Source organism: Salmo trutta, chromosome 14 (assembly GCF_901001165.1).
Source record: "Salmo trutta chromosome 14, fSalTru1.1, whole genome shotgun sequence".
Classification (NCBI taxonomy): domain Eukaryota; kingdom Metazoa; phylum Chordata; class Actinopteri; order Salmoniformes; family Salmonidae; genus Salmo; species Salmo trutta.
The window spans coordinates 47,821,345-47,840,378 of record NC_042970.1 but is presented as its reverse complement, the minus strand read 5'-3'; the positions used below and the strand labels follow the sequence as shown (position 1 = coordinate 47,840,378).

The 19,034-nt window shown below is 44.7% G+C and overlaps 1 protein-coding gene across 2 annotated transcripts in view; it reads left to right on the top strand.

Annotated features, from left to right (window-relative positions):
* The window catches only part of LOC115208290 (plexin-A1-like), an 86,034-nt gene that overhangs the window by 19,017 nt on the left and 47,983 nt on the right, over positions 1–19,034 (top strand). For both annotated transcript variants that reach the window (XM_029776225.1, XM_029776224.1), the window contains exons 2-6: positions 817–913; positions 4,215–4,405; positions 11,342–11,493; positions 15,096–15,219; positions 15,352–15,488. In XM_029776225.1, coding sequence (XP_029632085.1) covers positions 4,256–4,405; positions 11,342–11,493; positions 15,096–15,219; positions 15,352–15,488 — 563 coding nt within the window. In that variant the 5' untranslated portion in view covers positions 817–913; positions 4,215–4,255. The remainder of the gene's footprint in view (positions 1–816; positions 914–4,214; positions 4,406–11,341; positions 11,494–15,095; positions 15,220–15,351; positions 15,489–19,034) is intronic.

Below are 19,034 nucleotides of genomic sequence, written 5' to 3'. Positions count from 1 at the left end.
AAGGCAAAGCTCCATCTTAACTCCACGTTTACTTGATTCATTAAACAGTGCATAAGAGAACCTACCCCACTGTTTTTTTTTTTCTCCTCTCTCTCTCTTATCAGGACCAGAAAGGAAAAAACGCTGCTCAGGCGTTTCATTTATGCCCGCTACGTTAGGTTAGTGTCACATAGATGGATCATCGTCATAGGTAGTCGTTAGAGATTTAGACGCGTACCATCTGTTGCGCAGGGCCTGTATTCACAAAGCATCTGAGTACGAGTGGAGATCTAGGATCAGTGCTTGAGAGAATTCTGTTGAACAAGAGCTCCTGTTAATCATGGACAATAATATTAAGAACTTAATTGATTAAGAATTCATCCTGGGACTTGTTCTTGGAATTACACAATCAGCAGCTATGTAACCCTATCCTATTAGGGTAATTGTCTTCACTGAGAGAAACAAGAGAAGGCCAAGTGTACTTACAGTGTTAGTCCAATTTGTGCTTATGACTCAAATGAGCCATGAACGTTAAAACAATGTAAATAAAACAAAGACAATATATTAGTGTACTAACTGTTTAAAAAATGTTTTTATTTATTCACTTTTCAGTCAACCAAAACCCAAATACTTTGAACAGAAATCCAACAGTTCAGTTCAAACTTTATTGTCCCCAAGGGGAAACTTGGTTTCAGGCAGGGGTAACATGATACAAATAAACACCATAAACTCTCCGCAACAACAATGTGTTGTCTTTCAGTGAACTTTAGGGACACTGTAACAACATTACAGTAATGCAAGTCTGACTGTGTCGTTGTTGTATTTGTGTCGTTGCAGTATAACTACGAAGGTAATGACATCAGCGACCTGCCCGTGGACCTATCGGTGGTGTGGAATGGGAACTTTGTCATCGACAACCCCTACAACATCCAAGGTAAGCACTAGACTTTAGCTCAGCTGGGTAACACAGTCTTGTGGCACGCCTGAGACCCGAATTTGGATGTCAAATGCAAGAACTGTCTTGTTATATCAAATCAAATGTTATTTGTCGCATACTGTACACGTATTTAGCAGATGATATTGCGCGTGTAGCAAAATGCTTGTGTTCCTAGCTCCAACAGTGCAGTAGTATCTAACAATTCACAACAATACACACAAGTCTAAAGTGGAACTAAGAAATATATAAATATTAGGATGAGCAATGTCGGAGTGGCATTTACTAGAATACCGTATATACAGTATATTCAGAAAGTATTCAGACCCCTTGACTTTTTCCACATTTGGTTACGTTACAGCCTTCTAAAATTGATTGAATTGTATTTTTCCTCATCAAGCTACACGAAATACCCCATAATGACAAAGCAAAACCAGGTTTTTAGAAATTTTTGCAAATGTGTGTGTGTATATATATATATATATATATATATATATATAAAAAGAAGGTTTACACAAGTATTCAGACCCTGAGCACCTTTTGCAGCGATTGCAGCCTCAAGTCTTTTGGGGCATGACTCTACAAGCTTGGCACACCTGTATTTGGGGAGTTTCAACCATTCTTCTCTGCAGATCCTCTCGAGCTCTGTCAGGTTGGATGGGGAGTGTCGCTGCACAGCTATGTTCGATCGGGTTCAAGTCCGGGCTCTGGCTGGGCCACTCAAGGACATTCAGAGACTTGTCCCGAAGCCACTCCTGCATTGTCTTGGATAATCTTGTTTCTCGTTGTCTAAGAGTCTTTAGGTGGCTTTCAGCAAACTCCAAGCGGGCTGTCATGTGCCTTTTACTGGGGAGTGGCTTCCGTCTGGCCACTCTACTATAAAGGCCTGATTGGTAGAGTGCTGCAGAGATGGTTGTCCTTCTGGAAGGTTTTCCCATCTCCACAGAGGAACTCTGGAGCTCTGTCAGAGTGACCATCGGGTTCTTGGTCACCACCCTGACCAAGGCCCTTCTCCCTTGATTGCTCAGTTTGTCCAGGTGGCCAGCTCTAGGAAGATTATTGGTGGTTCCAAACTTCTTCCATTTAAGAATGATGGAGGCCACTGTGTTCTTTGGAACCTTCAATGCGGCAAAAATGCTTTGGTAACCTTCCCCAGATCTGTGCCTCAACACAATCCTGTCTCGGGGCTCTACGGATATTCCCTTTGACCTCATGGCTTGGTTTTTGCTCTGACATGCACTGTCAACTGTGGTACCTTTATATAGAAGTGTAGGCCTTTCCAAATCATGTCCAATCAATTGAATTTACCACAGGTGGACTCCAATCAAGTTGTAGAAACATCTTAAGGATGATGAATGGGAAACAGAATGCACCTGAGCTCAATTTCGACTCTCATTGCAAAGGGTCTGAATACTTATGTAAATGTTTCAATTGTTTCTTAAATGTGCTCAAATTGAGAAAAAAACTGTTTTCGCTTCGTCATTATGGATTATTGTGTGTAGAATGACGAACAAAATGTATTTAAGCCATTTTAGAATAAGGCTGTAACTTAACCAAATGTGGAAAAGGGGAAGGGCGTCTGAATACTTTCCGAATGCGCTGTACATATAGCAATGTGTGCGTAACAGAGGCGCTTCGGTGAACCACGCGCCTGTCATGAGTAAACCTGCGTGACTTGTGTTAGCTCCCTGCGGTCATGTCTTAGGCTTTAGCTAAGAAGGGTAACACAGTTTTGTGGTACTCCAGAAAAGCTCTGAAAATGTCTGCCGCCCACTGTCACCACTTGTACGACGCCTTGTGGGAGCTTCTCCGAGCGGATGGCCACAGCCACGGCAGTAGCATGGAGATTCAGTTTTATGTAAGCTACCGCTGCACGTTAAATCATTCGTACAGTGACCAAAAGGGCTAGTTGGAAGCCAAGTCGGGAAGTTATATACATGCTCTGACACGCTATTAGGTTAAAATATACTCTCTCAAATAGCTCAGTAAGTTTCTCCCGTGCTAAAATGCAACTCTTTGGACGGCAACTGTGTGGCTGGCAAGGGTGTGTTGCATGTGTAAGGGATGTGGGCAGACTACCATACATCCCTTGTGTGGTATTTAGAAAGACACAGAAATGCATGCACACATGTTATGAGCACACGCGCACGCGCCGGCACACACCCATAGCCGCAAAACTGGACACAGTCACTTCACACTCACCTTTCTGTGATGTCAGTTACTTAGGCGTAGAGTGGGTGGTTCGGTGTGGGTGGGTGTCTAGACGTGTGCACGCCTTCGTGTGTGTGTGGCTTCGCATGTGTGTGTTTAGCGCCACCGTTCCACAAACAGGGCCCTGTGGGTCGTGATTAAACACACACACACCAACTAGGGAGTAGAACCCCCCCCCCAAAGAAAATAAGTGATGTCTTCCGTGGATAAATTGTGTACGCCCAGCGTTTTGCTGTTGTTGTCACCACGGCAGTGGGGGGTTGTAAAGCAGGGGGCTCCTGCTGCGATGTGAGATGGAAGATAACATCACATTTAGGGAAGTGTTCACTAAAGCCTCTACAGACAAACCCCACAACAAACCAGATTCAGACACAATGTACCACAATGAGAAATGTAGCTTTGTACTTGTCTGAATAGTGAGTACAATGTATCTCAGTGTCAATGATGGGTGAGTGTTTGAGGTGGTGAAAGCTGGGCATTGACAGATTGGGAGGGAGACAAGTATGGGTGCAGGGTTTTTCTCCAACCAAGCAGCAACACACCTGATTGTCCGAGTCAATTAAGTCTTTCAATCACAGTTAAATTCGGTGTGTTGCTCATGTGGTGTGTGTGTGTGTCTCTCTCACGTTCTCTCAATGTGTCTCCCTCTTTCTGTCACTTCTCTCCTCATCCTCATTTTAACGAAGATAACCATATAACGATGCTCCCTCGCTTAACCCCCGCTATGTAAATGTAATTAAATCACTCATTTAGTATCATTTAATTGGCCCAGGGTTACTTTCAAGTTTAAGCATGACCAATGGGATTTGAGAGGCTGAAAATGTTCTTCCGTCGAATTCTTGCGGCCATTTGAGTACCGCTTGGCTTCATTGCATATAAAAAAAAATATTGAGTCGTGTAATTTTTTGGGGGGGGGTAATATCGTTGAAGATTTTTGGTTTTTAGAGGTGACATGTGAGACATACTTTGCAAGACTAAATTGTGACCGATGTGGGAAAGGGTTGGTGTCATTTCAGACTTTCGGATGCCAACTGAACATGTTCTCTCACCCCCTCCCCCCCACTTCCTCCTCTCCCTCTCCTCCCTCCAGCCCACCTGTATAAGTGCCCTGCCCTGAGGGACAGCTGTGGGATGTGTCTGAAGGCTGACCCCAGGTTTGAGTGTGGCTGGTGCGTCCAGGAGAAGAAGTGTTCCCTGAGGCAGGAATGTGCCCCCCTGGAGAGCAGCTGGATGCATGCCACCACGGGCAACAGTCGCTGTGCCCACCCCAAGATCATAAAGGTACGGATGGCAAGGGAAGGGTGGTACTAGGGTGGGCGGCGAACAGCATCCATATAAGGAACTCCTTCAACTCAGGGGGAACAATACGACGTCCATATTAGGACATCCTCAGACATTTAAGTGTACAAGGAATTGGAGTCAAGTTTCAATGTGAGGTATTTGCAACACATGGCATAAAGGGGATAATAGGGGATAGAGGACACAGTTAGAGAGGTAGCTTGACCCCCCCCCCCCCCCTGTGTAGTCTTACAGATGGGCAGGACAGAGGAGGCAGTCTACGGGCCGTCACGGATCACCGAGACGACTGATGAAGGGAGGAGTGTATGTGTGTGTGTGTGTGAGAGTGGCGTGACGTTACCAGCTGTTGCAGTGGGTAGCCATAGCGGTGGTCCTCGTCTGGCCGTGGCCCAGGTCACTGTCCCAACAGTGTAGCACTGTGTCTGTCTCACACACACACACACACACACACTGCTGTATGAACCACGTCAAGCATGAACGTAGACAGATTTGTTCTCTCTCTCTATTCCCCTTCTCTCTCATTCTAATTGTTACATTAATGAGATGGGGAGTCTACTGTTTTTCAAAAATGAAATGCATGCCCCTTTCTTTTTCATTTGTTTTCCTCTACCACCACCTTGAAATATGTGTATGCTTCGGAGGGAAAGGATCACGTATCCCCTCAGTTTCTGAATGCTTAAAGGAGAATTTCACTATTTAGGAAGCTAATCTGTATTTTTTGGTGGAAATGCCATGTTATAGAAAGGTCCACACATTTTTCTTTTGCGATTTTAATTGGTTTTGAGACACTTACCCCCAGCAGCGATTGACTTCCTGGTCCTCATTCTGGAGTTCCAGGGCATCCAAAAATCATGTACAAAGACAACAACAACAAAAACACAAATGCGTCCTTTTACAAATGGCACTCAGTATCGTGATGCAGGTCTTAAGATGCCGTACAGGTGAAATTGTGTACATCAAAAAATAAAGAGTAGGTTCCTAAGTAGTGAAGTTCTCCTTTAATTGGGATAATTGGGGCACTGGCACACAGATAAATCCATTAGCTAATGCTCCCTCTCTCACCCGCTCTTCACTTATCTCTTTAAAACAAGCGCACGAGGTGTGGGGAGGGGGCTGAGGGGTGGGGGTAAAGCTTAGCCTGAGGGGAAGATGTTGGTACCACAAACAGCATACAGTGGAAAAAGCAAGGGTACAGTACAAGAGCTTCAAAAAGAGAGGTGGGAGAAGAGGGTTTGGAAGGCAAGAAGATGAGTGAAAAGAGAAGATAGAAAGAGAGACTCGACAGTGAGACACAAAAAGGACAAAAATAACTAGCGCCCACCAAGCATTGTTACAACGCTGCCTTGACACTGCCATGTTATTTTCCTCCGACATTAACATTACAGGAACGTTCGACAGTGGACAGATGACAAACTGAAAGAATCTCATTCTTCCCTGAAGAACATATCCCTCTAACGCTAGAAAGACCATTTCCTCTTCCACCCAAATTGAATATTACCCTACTTCTCAACGTCCCTACTCTCAAATCCCTCCTTCCCTAAACTTGGACTCGTTCTCTGTGCTCTGTTATTTCTTTTCTCTCTCGCTCGCTCTCTTGCTCACGCTAATCTAAGTACGCTAGCCGTTTTGTGGCCCTTTTATTAGCTAGCGGATTAGCCCCTAATTTCATTTGGACAAATGTTCGACTGGGATTCAAGGCATGGGGATTGAGAGGCATTTTGTGCTTTTTCTTGCTCTAAATTTAGTTTGATACGGTACAATAGTGAGCGGTAGGGTACCACATTGTTAGCCTGTTATAATGCTAGTACTTCGCTAAGTGCATTAGCCACTGTGTGGCCCTTTATGACCTAGTGGATTAGCCAGTCATTTCATTGGGACGACTGGGATTGAGAGGCATTTAATTATATTTCTCCCTGTAAACTTGCTCAGTTTGACATTGTACAATAGTGAGCAGTAGGATCCACATTGTTAGCCTGTCAAAGTGAGGTTGACGGTGTCCTAATATGGACACCGTAGTGCTTTAATATTGCTAGTGGTAGTTGCATTAGTCTCGCTCTCTCTCTCGCTCGCATGTGGAGTGGGGCACACTGAAAGGCCATTTCACCATAATTATAAGTAATTTACCACCTATGCCTGCTGTGGCCCTCTATCTCTCCCTCCCTCCCTCTCCTTCTCCTCCCTCTCTTGCTCTCTCTCTCTCTCCTCTCTCTCTCTCTCTCTCTCTCTCTCTCTCTCCCCCTCATTTTACTATAAAATGTACTTATAAGAATTGTGTTAATTTTCCTGATGTTTTCATGCGTTTCTCCCATGAGGGAGAAAGATGAACTGATCTTGCATTCACAAACAAAAACAACTGGCTCCCTTGTGACTTGTCCCCGCAAATATCAACAAATACACACACGCACACACACTGGCGCTTAAATACAGCCACTCGTAACCTAACACACACACACGTCATTTATGCAGCAATGAACTGTCATAGGGTTGGTCTTGCCTCCTTCTTGGCCCTCTATCATCCATCATCTCCCCAGCAGTTCTCATAGGGTTTGCGGAGCAGCATTAAGACCACCCCTCGGAAACCAATTAAGTGTGTGTGTGTGTGTGTGTGTGTGTTGTTTCTCTGTTGGAACTGCTCATTGTAAAAGGCGACTGATTTCCTTGCTCCCCCGCCCTCCCCTATGTATTGTTAAGCTGCAATATTGGCTATTGCTGGACATTGTGTGTTAAGCGCTCTCTTTCTCCATTTCTCTCTCCTGTAATTATCTCTCTCTTTCTCTCTCTCTCTCCCTTTCTCTCTCTCTTCCTCCCCCTCTAGAGTGCATCGACCTAGCCACAGCGATTTACCATTGTTACAACACGAAACACACCACCACAGCAGTATTATAGCAGTCAATGAATACCACATCCACAGCTGTGTGACAAAGGACCTTTCTTCCACTGTCATTTTGATATTCAAAACAACATTATTCATGTTTGTGATGTATTTTATTAAAGAGTACTAGTTCTGAGTACAAGGGTATATTTTTATCCAGTTTTTCCACCCTTAACGGTACTTCTACAGTGCAATGTTGACTACAGCTAGTGCTTCTCAGTGAAAGGGACAATGATTGATTTGCGAAAAACCAATATATTGGATGTATAACGGTAGCTCCATAGTGACCCTGTAGGGCTTGTTTCTAGAACGTTCTATCTCTGGATTTAAGTCCAGTTCGTATGACCAGGTCCATCATATTCTTCCTATGTTTCAGAACATATATTATTTCTTCATGTGAAATATGCATGATGTGTTTCAGGTATGAATTCATACATACAGCGGCAAGAAAAAGTGTGAACCCTTTGGAAATACCTGGATTTCTGCATAGTTTGGTCATGAAATTTGATCTGAGCTTCATCTCGGTCACGGCAATAGACAAACAAAGTCTGCTTAAACTAATAACACACAAACAATGATACGTTTTCATGTCTTTATTGAACATACCGTGTAAACATTCACAGTGCAGGGTGGGGAAAGTATGTGAACCCTTGGATTTGATAACGGTTTGACCCTCCTTTGACAGCAATAACCTCAACCAAACGTTTTATGTAGTTGCGGATCAGACCTGCACAACGGTCTGGAGGGATTTTGGACCATTCTTCTTTACAAAACTGTTTCAGTTCAGCAATATTCTCAGGATGTCTGGTGTGAACTGCTCTCTTGAGGGCATGCCACAGCATCTCAATCTGGTTTTGGTCAGGACTCTGACTGGGCTACTCCAGAAAGCGTATTTTCTTCTGTTGTTGATTTACTTCTGTGTTTTGTGTCGTGGCCCTGTTGCATCACCCAACTTCTGTTGCGCTTCAATTGGCGGACAGATAGCCTAACATTCTCCTGCAAAATGGCTTGATAAACTTGTGAATTCATTTTTCCGTCGATGATAGCAAGCTGTCCAGGCCCTGAGGCAGCAAAGCAGCCCCAAACCATGATGCTCCATCCACCATACTTTACAGTTGGAATGAGGTTTTGATGTTGGTGTGCTGTGCCTTTTTTTCTCCACACACATAGTGTTGTGTGTTCCTGTCCACAGAATATTTAGCCAGTAGCGCTGTGGAACATCCAGGTGCACTTTTGCAAACTTCAGACGTGCAACAAAGTTTTTTTTTGGACTGCAGTGGCTTCTTCCGTGGTGTCTTCCTATGAACAACATTCTTGTTTAGTGTTTTACGTATCGTAGACTCATCAACAGAGATGTTAGCATGTTCAAGAGATTTCTGTAAGTCTTTAGCTGTCACTCTAGGATTCTTCTTAACCTCACTGAGCATTCTGCGCTGTGCTCTTGCAGTCATCTTTGCAGGACAGACTCTCCTAGGGAGAGTTGCAACAGTGCTGAACTTTCTCCATTTATAGACAATTTTCTTACCATGAACTGATGAACATCAAGGATTTTAGAGATACTTTTGTAACCATTTCCAGCTTTATGCAAGTCAACAATTCTTAATCTTAGGTCTTCTGAGATCTCTTTTGTTTGAGGCATGGTTCACATCAGGCAATGCTTCTTGTGAATAGCAAACTCAAATTTTGTGAGGTTTTTTTTATAGGGCAAGGCAGCTCTAACCGACATCTCCAATCTCGTCCCATTGATTGGACTCCAGGTTAGCTGACTCCTGACTCCAATTAGCCTTTGGAGAGGTCATTAGCCTAGGGGTTCACATGCTTTTTCCAACCTACACTGTGAATGTTTAAATGATGTATTCAATATAGACAAGACAAATACAATACTTTGTGCGTTATTAGTTTAAGCACACTATGTTTGTCCATTGTTGTGACTTAGATGAAGATCAGATCAAATTTGATGACCAATCTATGCAGAAACCCAGGTGATTCCTAAGGGTTCACATTCTTCTTCTTGCCGCAGTAAATTCATACGACTGAATGTCCAGACATGTCCAAGTCTTTATGGCTCACATGCTTTAATATGACTCTCTGAGACTTAATTGTACCGACTAGATGTGTGCTGTTGACGTGACGTGCACACACACGTTCAGATCCTCTGCGCTTCCTCTTTGTCTGCAAACGAAACCCAGAGGCCATTTTCAGCCCCCCCTCTCCATCTGAGTAGATTCTCTCCCAGTTGTAGATGTTCCCTTTCATTTGGGTGATAGGGCTCTGCCTGCTCCACTGTATTCATCTTAGATTCAGCCCTCTCCTCTCAGACCCCTTACCAGATGCTATCTCCAGACCAGACCCGCTGCACACAGTGACGACAATAGGCCCCACACAAAGAGAGCGCGGCGCAGTCAAAACGCTCTCTCGTTTTCTTTATCGGAGTCTTTTTTTTTCGTTCTTTCGCTATTCTTTCTTATTCTCTCTCTCTCTCTCTCTCGCTTTTGAATTTCCTCTCTTCTCCTCGCTCTCTCACTGGATTGATAGATACGTTCTGTGCAAAGAATCAGCCAGGTGTAACGTTCAGTGTTGTCCTTTGTCCGTTTGATAGTACATGTGACACGCACCCGCTTTGTTTGATAATGCACCACATGCAACCGTCGTTAAAAACTGCTCTCTGCTATTTGGCTTTTTTTGTACGACGTCCGTGTCATATTTACTGTTTTTAAACCGCTGTGCTTCGGTGGTGCCATGTTAGCAGGTCCCCTGGAAGGTCCCCTGCTGTAATGTGACAGTATGTCATTGCTAGCCTCTAGCATGCTAGCCTTGGGCTAGTGACGTCCCTTGAAAGGGAACAAAAATACAGACATGCATTCAGTTCCTATAGATGAACGTTACTAAACAGTAGATGGACAGAGAGAGAGAGCGAGAAATGGAGAGACGCACACATAGACACACATAGATACCGAGAGACGGAGGGAGAGAGAGGGGTCACAGCGGGTCGAGGCCAAAATAGCCGTAGTTACGCAGCGATGGCATTGTTTGTGTTCAGTCAATGTGCCCTGCTGTCCTCCAATTAGGGGTAGGGCCTGTGTGTGTGTGTGTGTGTGTGTGTGTGTGTGTGTTCTTGCACATTTGCATGTGTGAATGTGTGTGTGTGTGAGAGAGCGAGAGACACTAATGCCCGTGAGAGTGCTTACCTCACATGTGTATAACCTTCCATGCAAACACTCACACACCAAATATGTCCAGCCGGGGGTCAAAATGTCACCTCAAAGACCAGCAGTTGTAGGGGGGTTGAGCGAATAACCATGAATAACCAGGGAGAGGGGAGTCAGACAAATGGAAGTCGCCCCCAGCGCTGATGTAATTAGCGCAGGTCTTAATCATGCTAGTGATGAACGATAGAGACAGGGCCGCTGTCTGTATGGGGCAAGATGAATGGTCCACTGATTAGTACAGGGCAGCTGTGGGCAGCCATTACTGTGAGTACCTCTAAAGCACCCTCAGGGTCATTCACTACAGAAAAGGGGTCATAACTTGAACTCTTTCTAATAGCATTTAGTAGATTAATAGAGAGGGAGAGGTTTTGACAAAGGAGTTGGATGGGTGAAGAAACATCGTAGTAACTGCTAACGCAACCTTTTGAAAATGTCATTTTTCCGGACACTAAGCTGTGTTCAAGATCACTTGTGGAAGTTGCAAATAGTCAGCGGACCGGACATGAACTTGTGTTTCAGTTTTTCCCTTTTTTTTTTCTCGTCCAGGTCCTGTACCACATTTGTGGTCAAAGTATAACGCTGCACCCTGTGGAAACGTTAGATGTACTCTACTAGTCTCTCTCGATAGACATTCACATAGCTGAAGACTTCTCGAAGATTTTCTGGCGAACAAGAATATAGGCTACTCGAACGGACATTCCGGTTCACAATACCATTTCAACCGAATTGACTGTACCTATGAGGGTGCAGTCAAAGTGCCATAGTCAGAGGGCCTTTCCTTGGTCTAGTAAATTATGTTTCTTTTTCGAACAACCCTAATCTCTGTCCTCTCTCCAGTTGTCTCCAGAGACGGGTCCCAGGCAGGGTGGAACCATGCTGACCATCACGGGGGAGAACCTGGGTCTGCAGTTCAAGGACATCCAGACAGGGGTCCGCATCGGCAAGGTGGCTTGCACCCCCGTGGAGGCCGAGTACATCAGCGCTGAACAGTGAGCAACTTTTAATTTCGCTCTCTTTTCCTCACTCCGTTTCTCTTTCTCTCTCTCGCTCTCTCTCTCGCTCTTTTTTAACTGCGGCCTCTGTCCTCTGTTTTGATGCTTAACTCTTTCTCTCTCTCCTGGTCTTTGTCTATCCCTCCCTCCCTCCCCCTTCCTCCCCCGTTAGCCCTATTTTATAGATATATATTTATCTCTCTTGCTCTGTCCACACATGCTCCAGTCTCTCCCTCTCCCGTCCCTCTTCTTTTAACCCATTGTTTGCGTTCTCTTACTTCCTGGTCTCCTAGGAGACTTGACGGACTCCCTTCCATCCCCAGAGAGATACAGAGCTCGCGCAAGCACCCTTTTCGTCCGTTTTCAATTCAGGTTGACGTCACGGACTCACACTGACTCATAGTGTGACGCTGACATTAAGGACCTGATCTCTTTAGAGACATAAAGGACAAAAGGAATGCTGCATCCCCCCCCCCAACCACCACATAGGCCACCAACAAGTAAATATATTGCTTGTGTCACCGTCATGGGTTAATGTCACCACCACAATCACCTCCAAGCGCCAGGGGCTAACGCTTAACCCCTGTTACAATTAAGGCGCGTTGCTTGATGACAAGGACGGTGGTGACGGCGGTGGTCCACACGCCGAAGTTGCCAGGGTAATTAAAAGGGGTGTCCTGCACATGGAGCGACTCTGGGGGCGACTGGCCGTGTCATCTCCGTAACCCTGTCAGAGCCGTGATGGCGGAGGCGTTAGGGTGGGGAGGTGGGTTACGGCAATGAGCATCAGAGGTTAAGGGTTAAATGGTGTGCACGGTGTGGAGATTGGAGGAAGGTCGTAGTGGAATAAGGTCTGGTCAAGCTCAGCCCACACACACACACACAGGTCACATACAGTTGAAGTCGAAAGTTTACATACATTTAGGTTAACGCTTGTTTTTCAACCACTCCAGAAATGTCTTGTTGACAAACTATAGTTTTGGCAAGTCGGTTAGGACGTCTACTTTGTGCATGACACAAGTCATTTTTACAACAATTATTTACAAACAGATTATTTCACATATAATTCACTGTATCACAATTCCAGTGTGTCAGAAGTTTACATACACTAAGTTGACTGTGCCTTTAAACAGCTTGGATAATTCCAGAAAATGATGTCATGGCTTTAGAGTCAATTGGAGGTGTATCTGTGGATGTATTTCAATGCCTACCTTCAAACTCAGTGCCTCTTTGCTTGACATCATGGGAAAATCAAATGAAATCAGCCAAGACCTCAGAAAAACTATTGTAGACCTCCACAGGTCTGGTTCATCATTGGGAGCAATTTCCAAATGCCTGAAGGTACCATGTTCATCTGTACAAACAATAGTACACAAGTATAAATACCATGGGACCACACAGCCGTCATACCGCTCAGGAAGGAGAAGCATTCTGTCTCCTAGAGATGAACGTATTTTAGTGCAAAAAGTACAAATCAATCCCAGAACAACAGCAAAGGACCTTGTGAAGATGCTGGAGGAAACAGGTACAAAGTATCTATATCCACAGTAAAATGAGTCCTATATCGACATAACCTGAAAGTCCGCTCAGCAAGGAAGAAGCCACTGCTCCAAAACCGCCATAAAAAAAAAGTCAGACTACGGTTTGCAACTGCACATGGGGACAAAGATCATACTTTTTAGAGAAATGTCCTCTGGTTTGATGAAACAAAAATAGACCTGTTTGGCCATAATGACCATTGTTATGTTTGGAGGAAAAAGGGAGATGTTTGTAAGCCGAAGAACACCATCCCAACCATGAAATACTGGGGTGGCAGCATCATGTTGTGGGGGTGCTTTGCTGCAGGAGGGACTGGTGTACTTCACAAAATAGATAGCATCATGAGGGAGGAAAATTATGTGGATATATTGAAGCAACATCTCATGACATCAGTCAGGAAGTTAAAGCTTGGTCGCAAATGGGTCTTCCAAATGGACAATGACCCCAAGCTTACTTCCAAAGTTGTGGCAAAATGGCTTAAGGACAACAAAGTCCAGGTATTGGAGTGGCCATCACAAAGCCCTGACCTCAATTCTATAGAAAATTTGTGGGCAGAACTGAAAAAGTGTGTGTGAGCAAGGAGGCCCACAAACCTGACTCAGTTACACCAGCTCTTGTCAGGGGGAATGGGCCACAATTTACCCAACTTATTGTGGGAAGCTTGTAGAAGGCTACCCAAAACGTTTGACCCAGGTTAAACAATTTACAGACAATGCTACCAAATACAAATTGAGTACATGTAAACTTCTGACCCACTGGGAATGTGATGAAAAAAAAATAAAAGTTGAACTAAATCATTCTCTGTACTATTATTCTGACATTTCACATTCTTAAAATAAAGTGGTGATCCTAACTGACCTAAAACGGGGAATATTTACTAGGATTAAATATCAGGAATTGTGAAAAACCGAGTTTAAATGTATTTGGCTAAGGTGTATGTACATTTCCGACTTCAACTGTACATCACAGACAGACAGACAGACATGTGCACACATGCAAAATGGAGTACGCACACATTTACCAACAAAACTGTACATCTCATCAAGCTTCTTAAGCTCTCTCTCTTTTATTTTCTTCCACTTTGACTGCTTAATAGTCCCCTTATCTTCACTGTAATGATTCCAGTGAGAATGTTAATTATCTGCTAAAAAGTCTCCTCGCTGTAATCATTGTCTTTCCCTGCGTGAGACCAAACAAATAAACAATTGCATCGGAATGCGGACGTCATCGCTGCAGCGATGGAGAGAGGTTGCCGTGGCCACCTGCAGCGAGGACAAAAGCAGCAGAGTTAATAACTCATCGCAGGCGGAGGGAGGGAGGGAGGGAGGGAGGGAGGGAGGGAGGGAGGGGGGGACAGCAACGAGATGGGAAGGATACGAGCTCGTTCAATTAATCACCACCCTCCCCCCACTTAAACCCAGTTCTCTCGCTCTCTCTCACGCCTCTCTCTCTCTTCCTCTCTCTCTCTCTCTCTCTCTCTCGTTCTATTTGGCTAATTAACAGTCTGGAGTGTCTGAGGCGGGTGAAACATGAGGTCTAGGGCTACGTGTGTGTGTGCACAATCCGTTGTGTGTGCGTGCGTGCGCAGATTACTGACATGTGCCCATGTCTGTGTGTGTGTGTGTTCTCGCCTGCGGTGCCCAACCTCCTCAGACGCTCGTCCTCTGCCTCAATCATTTCTAAAATGGATTTTCATTTGGCCAGCCGCCGCCCAAAGCCAAACACAAGGCTTATGGGGTTATAATATCCTCTAATACCGTCGTACAGACACAAAATGGAGCCTCTCTCTCCTATCATACCTCTCCAGGTACAAGTGGGTGTCATCACCATCACACACTGTATCCCGGGCTATGGATATGGGCAAGGCTATTGCTATACTCTGTGGCATGGTTACCCTTGGACTGATGCTGTGGATAGGTCAATGGTTATGATGATCATATTTGTAGTGTCACTCACCAACTCTCGCTCTCTCTCTCGCTCTCGCTCGCTCTCTCGCTCGCTCTCTCGCTCTCTCTCGCTCTCTTTCGCTCTCTTTCTCGCTCTCTTTCTCACTCTCTCAGGATCGTTTGTAAGCTGGCTGACGCGACAGGTTACCGAGTGCAAGAGGCTCACGTGGAAGTGTGTGTGAGGGACTGCACACACGCCGACTACAAAGCCATCTCACCCAAGGCCTTCACTTTTGTGGTAAGCCCCAATCATACCTGTGCTCAATTGTCTTTCTGTAATGTTGTGTCCTTTCATCATTGGGGGAAAAAAACAGTTGATCCCAGAACAAATGAATTCCTGACATGTGTTGATGTATTCCTCTTCCCCCAGTCTCCATACTTCACGCGTGTGCTGCCCTCCAAAGGCCCCCTCTCGGGGGGCACCCGCATCACCATCGAGGGGAGCCACCTCAATGCAGGCAGCGCTGTGGCGGTCAAGATCGGCCTCCACCCCTGTTGCTTCGAGAGGTGAGCTCTCTGACAACCCTGTAACAATGACTGTTGTGTTTAAGGCTGCATTGCTAACTATATTGGTTTATTTGATGTTATGGCAATGAAGAACCAGAATTTTGGATGCGAATGACCGCCCGCCATTTGCGATGGGAATGGCTTATTACGGGTATGACTTTGTTTGTTTTGGGAATGACTGCCCACCGTTTGTGTTGGGAATGACTTCCTCTGTTATGGGGATGACCGAGGTCTGTGTGTATGGATTTTTCTTATTTGCTTTCCGTTGACGACAAGTGATCTGGAATTTGGGTTGAAAAATGCTCTACGTGAATCACGTTTCCCTTTTGTGCTTTATGTTACGGGCTGGGTAAGTTCTCCAACACTCTACAGGAGAAGCTAGAAAAGGTGAGAAGGCACGACACGGAGATGTCTGTTCTCCTGTAGCGAGTGCTCTCTGTCTCCATAGTCTTTCATGATGAAACCCGCGCTCTAACTCGCACGTACAGTACCAGTCAAATGTTTGGACACACCTACTTATTGCAGGGTTTTTCTTTATTTTCACTATTTTCTATATTGTAGAATAATAGTGAAGGCATCAAATATTATTTTAGATTCTTCAAAGTAGCCACTGTTTGCCTTGATGACAGCTTTGCACTCTCTTGGCATTCTCTTTTGGCAATGCTTTTCCAACAGTCTTGAAGGAGTTCCCACATATGCTGAGCACTTGTTGGCGGCTTTTCCTTCACTATGTGGTCCAACTCATCCCAAACCATCTCAATTGGGTTGAGGTCGGGTGATTGTGGAGGCCAGGTTGTCTGATGCAGCACTCCATCACTCTCCTTATTGGTAAAATAGCCCTTACACAGCCTGGAGGTGTGTTGGGTCATTGTCCTGTTGAAAAACAAATGATAGTCCTACTAAGCGCAAACCAGATGAGATCGCGTATCGCTGCAGAATGCTGTGGTAGCCATGCTGGTAATGTGTGCCTTGAATTCCAAATAAATCACTGACAGTGTCACCAGAAAAGCACCCCCACACCTCCTCCATGCTTCACTGTGGGAACCACACATGCAGAGATCATCCGTTCACCTACTCTGCGACTCACAACGACACAGCAGTTGGATCCAAAAATCTCTAATTTGGACTCAACAGACCAAAGGACAGATTTCCACTGGTCAAATGTCCATTGCTCATTTTTCTTGACTCAAGCAAGTCTCTTCTTATTGATGTTCTTTGGTAGTGGTTTCTTTGCAGCAATTTGACCATGACAGCCTGATTCACACAGTCTCCTCTGAAGAGTTGATGTTGAGATGTGTCTGTTACTTGAACTCTGTGAAGCATTTATTTGGCCTGCAATTTCTGAGGCTGGTAACTCTAATGAACATCCTCTGCAGCAGAGGTAACGCTGGGTCTTCCATTCCTGTGGCGGTCCTCATGAAAGCCAGTTTCATCATAGCGCTTGATGGTTTTTGCGACTGCACTTGAAGACACTTTCAAAGTTCTTGTTGACTTTCGTGTTGACTTACCTTCATGTCTTAAAGTAATGTTGGACTGTCGTTTCTCTTTGCTTATTTGAGCTGTTCTTGCCATAATATGGACTTGGTCTTTTACCAAATAGGGCTATCTTCTGTATACCACCCCTACCTTGTCACAACACAACTGATTGGCTCAAATGCATTAAGAAGGAAAAAAATGCCACAAATAAACTTTTAACAAGGCACACCTGTTAATTGAAATGCATTCCAGGTGACTACCTCACGAAGCTGGTTGAGAGAATACCAAGCGTGTGCAAAGCTGTCAAGGCAAAGGGTGGCTACTTTGAAGAATCTCAAATCTCAAATATATTTTGATTTGTTTAACACTTTTTTTTTGTTTACTACATGATTGCATATGTGTAATTTCATAGTTTTGATATCTTCACTATTATTCTACAATGTAGAAAATAGTAAAAATCAAGAAAACCCCCTTTAATGAGTAGGTGTCCAAACTTTTGACTGGTACTGTGTATATATACACTCGCACAGACACACAGCGAACTCGCAGCGTACCGTGCACTCATCTAAAGCCTCAAATGAACATGTGTTAGCAGATGGCAGGAACACCTCACAGAAGAATGAGTGCCTCGTTAACACCTCTCAAAGAAGAGGGTTTGGGAATTTCTCTGAAATGTAGAAAACGAAAAGAAAGCGAACTGAATCAGAGGCGAACATGGGAGAAGACAAACGTTCTTCACCGTAGTAAAAGACCCAGGATATACCCATACATTTACCTTGCAAAGCAGACTGTTTTTTTCCTGACCAATTAGCTTTAGACGTAATTGTGCACAAGGCACTATCAACATGATTGGTGGGTGGTATATAGACAGCCGTATGTGACATGGTTTGTACAAGAGGCATATATGCGTGCAGCAATGGCATCTGTTGATATCGGGGAAACGTGTTGAGCTAAATCCTTGACTGGCTCTGAAAAGAAAGCTGCTGTCTTTTGATATAGTATTGGAATTACCAAAAATAGTATCTAAATTGATGGCAATATCAATAATATACTGTATGATGGGCTACATATTGAGCTGTTTTGGTCCAGTCACATGGGGCTCATCTCAATAGTCTAAAGGTCCCTTCATCTCTCCTCACCTTCATCTGCATTGATCTGAAAATACAGGATAGGTGAATTCAAGGTGATGGATTCCCACCGGAGTTTTGATGCCACCTTGTCTAGTTTATAGCAGTGCAGATGAAGGCGAGGAGAGGAAGCCACTCTAGACTATTGAGATGCAAACCTCGCACAGCACATACAAAGCATTGTTCTTTCAGACCCACTCTAGCTTAGCAACATTCTATGTCTCTAAAGTAATGGACTTGGAAAGCGTTTTCTCTTTTTTTGCGCGTCACGTCCAAACGTTTTGTCTTTCATCTCCAAGTTCAACGCGGCCGCTTTAATCAAAGCCTATTTACCCGAGTCATTCAGCCACTTATCTCCCTCTGAAACCAATTTCTTCCCCTTCTCTCTCTCTCTTTCTTTCTCGTTCACTCTCTTTTCCCATTCTTTTGAACCGGCTGACAACAACCTTGTCAAAATATGTACGGCATACCGCGGGTGTCGCCGGCGAGTGTTGTGGATGCGGTTGCCCGGGCAACATAGTGGTGCATATGGAATATGGAAAAGGCGCTTTACTTTTTTATTTTTTCCTTCCCTTCTTCCCCGTACACCTTTCAGCGGAGCCCTGGAAGACGGGGCGTTTTAAATTGCTTCTTACGAGACAGCAGGGATGTGCTCGCGGAAAAGCATCCTTGCTTATTTTCCCTTCCACTTAGTTCCCCCTCAGCTGCTGTCGTCTCGCTAGTATTTTTTCCCTCTCTCTCCCCTCAATTTCTTGTCCATAACAGATGGGATTTGTGTATGAAATAGCCGTTGTGTAGGATAGTTAAGTGTGTGCACTCATCACACACACACATGCACACACCGTGTGTATGCGCACGCGCCATACATGTGCATCGATTCACATGCATTCTACAGAATCTTGCAAACATATACACGTGCGCGCGCTCACACACACACATGCAT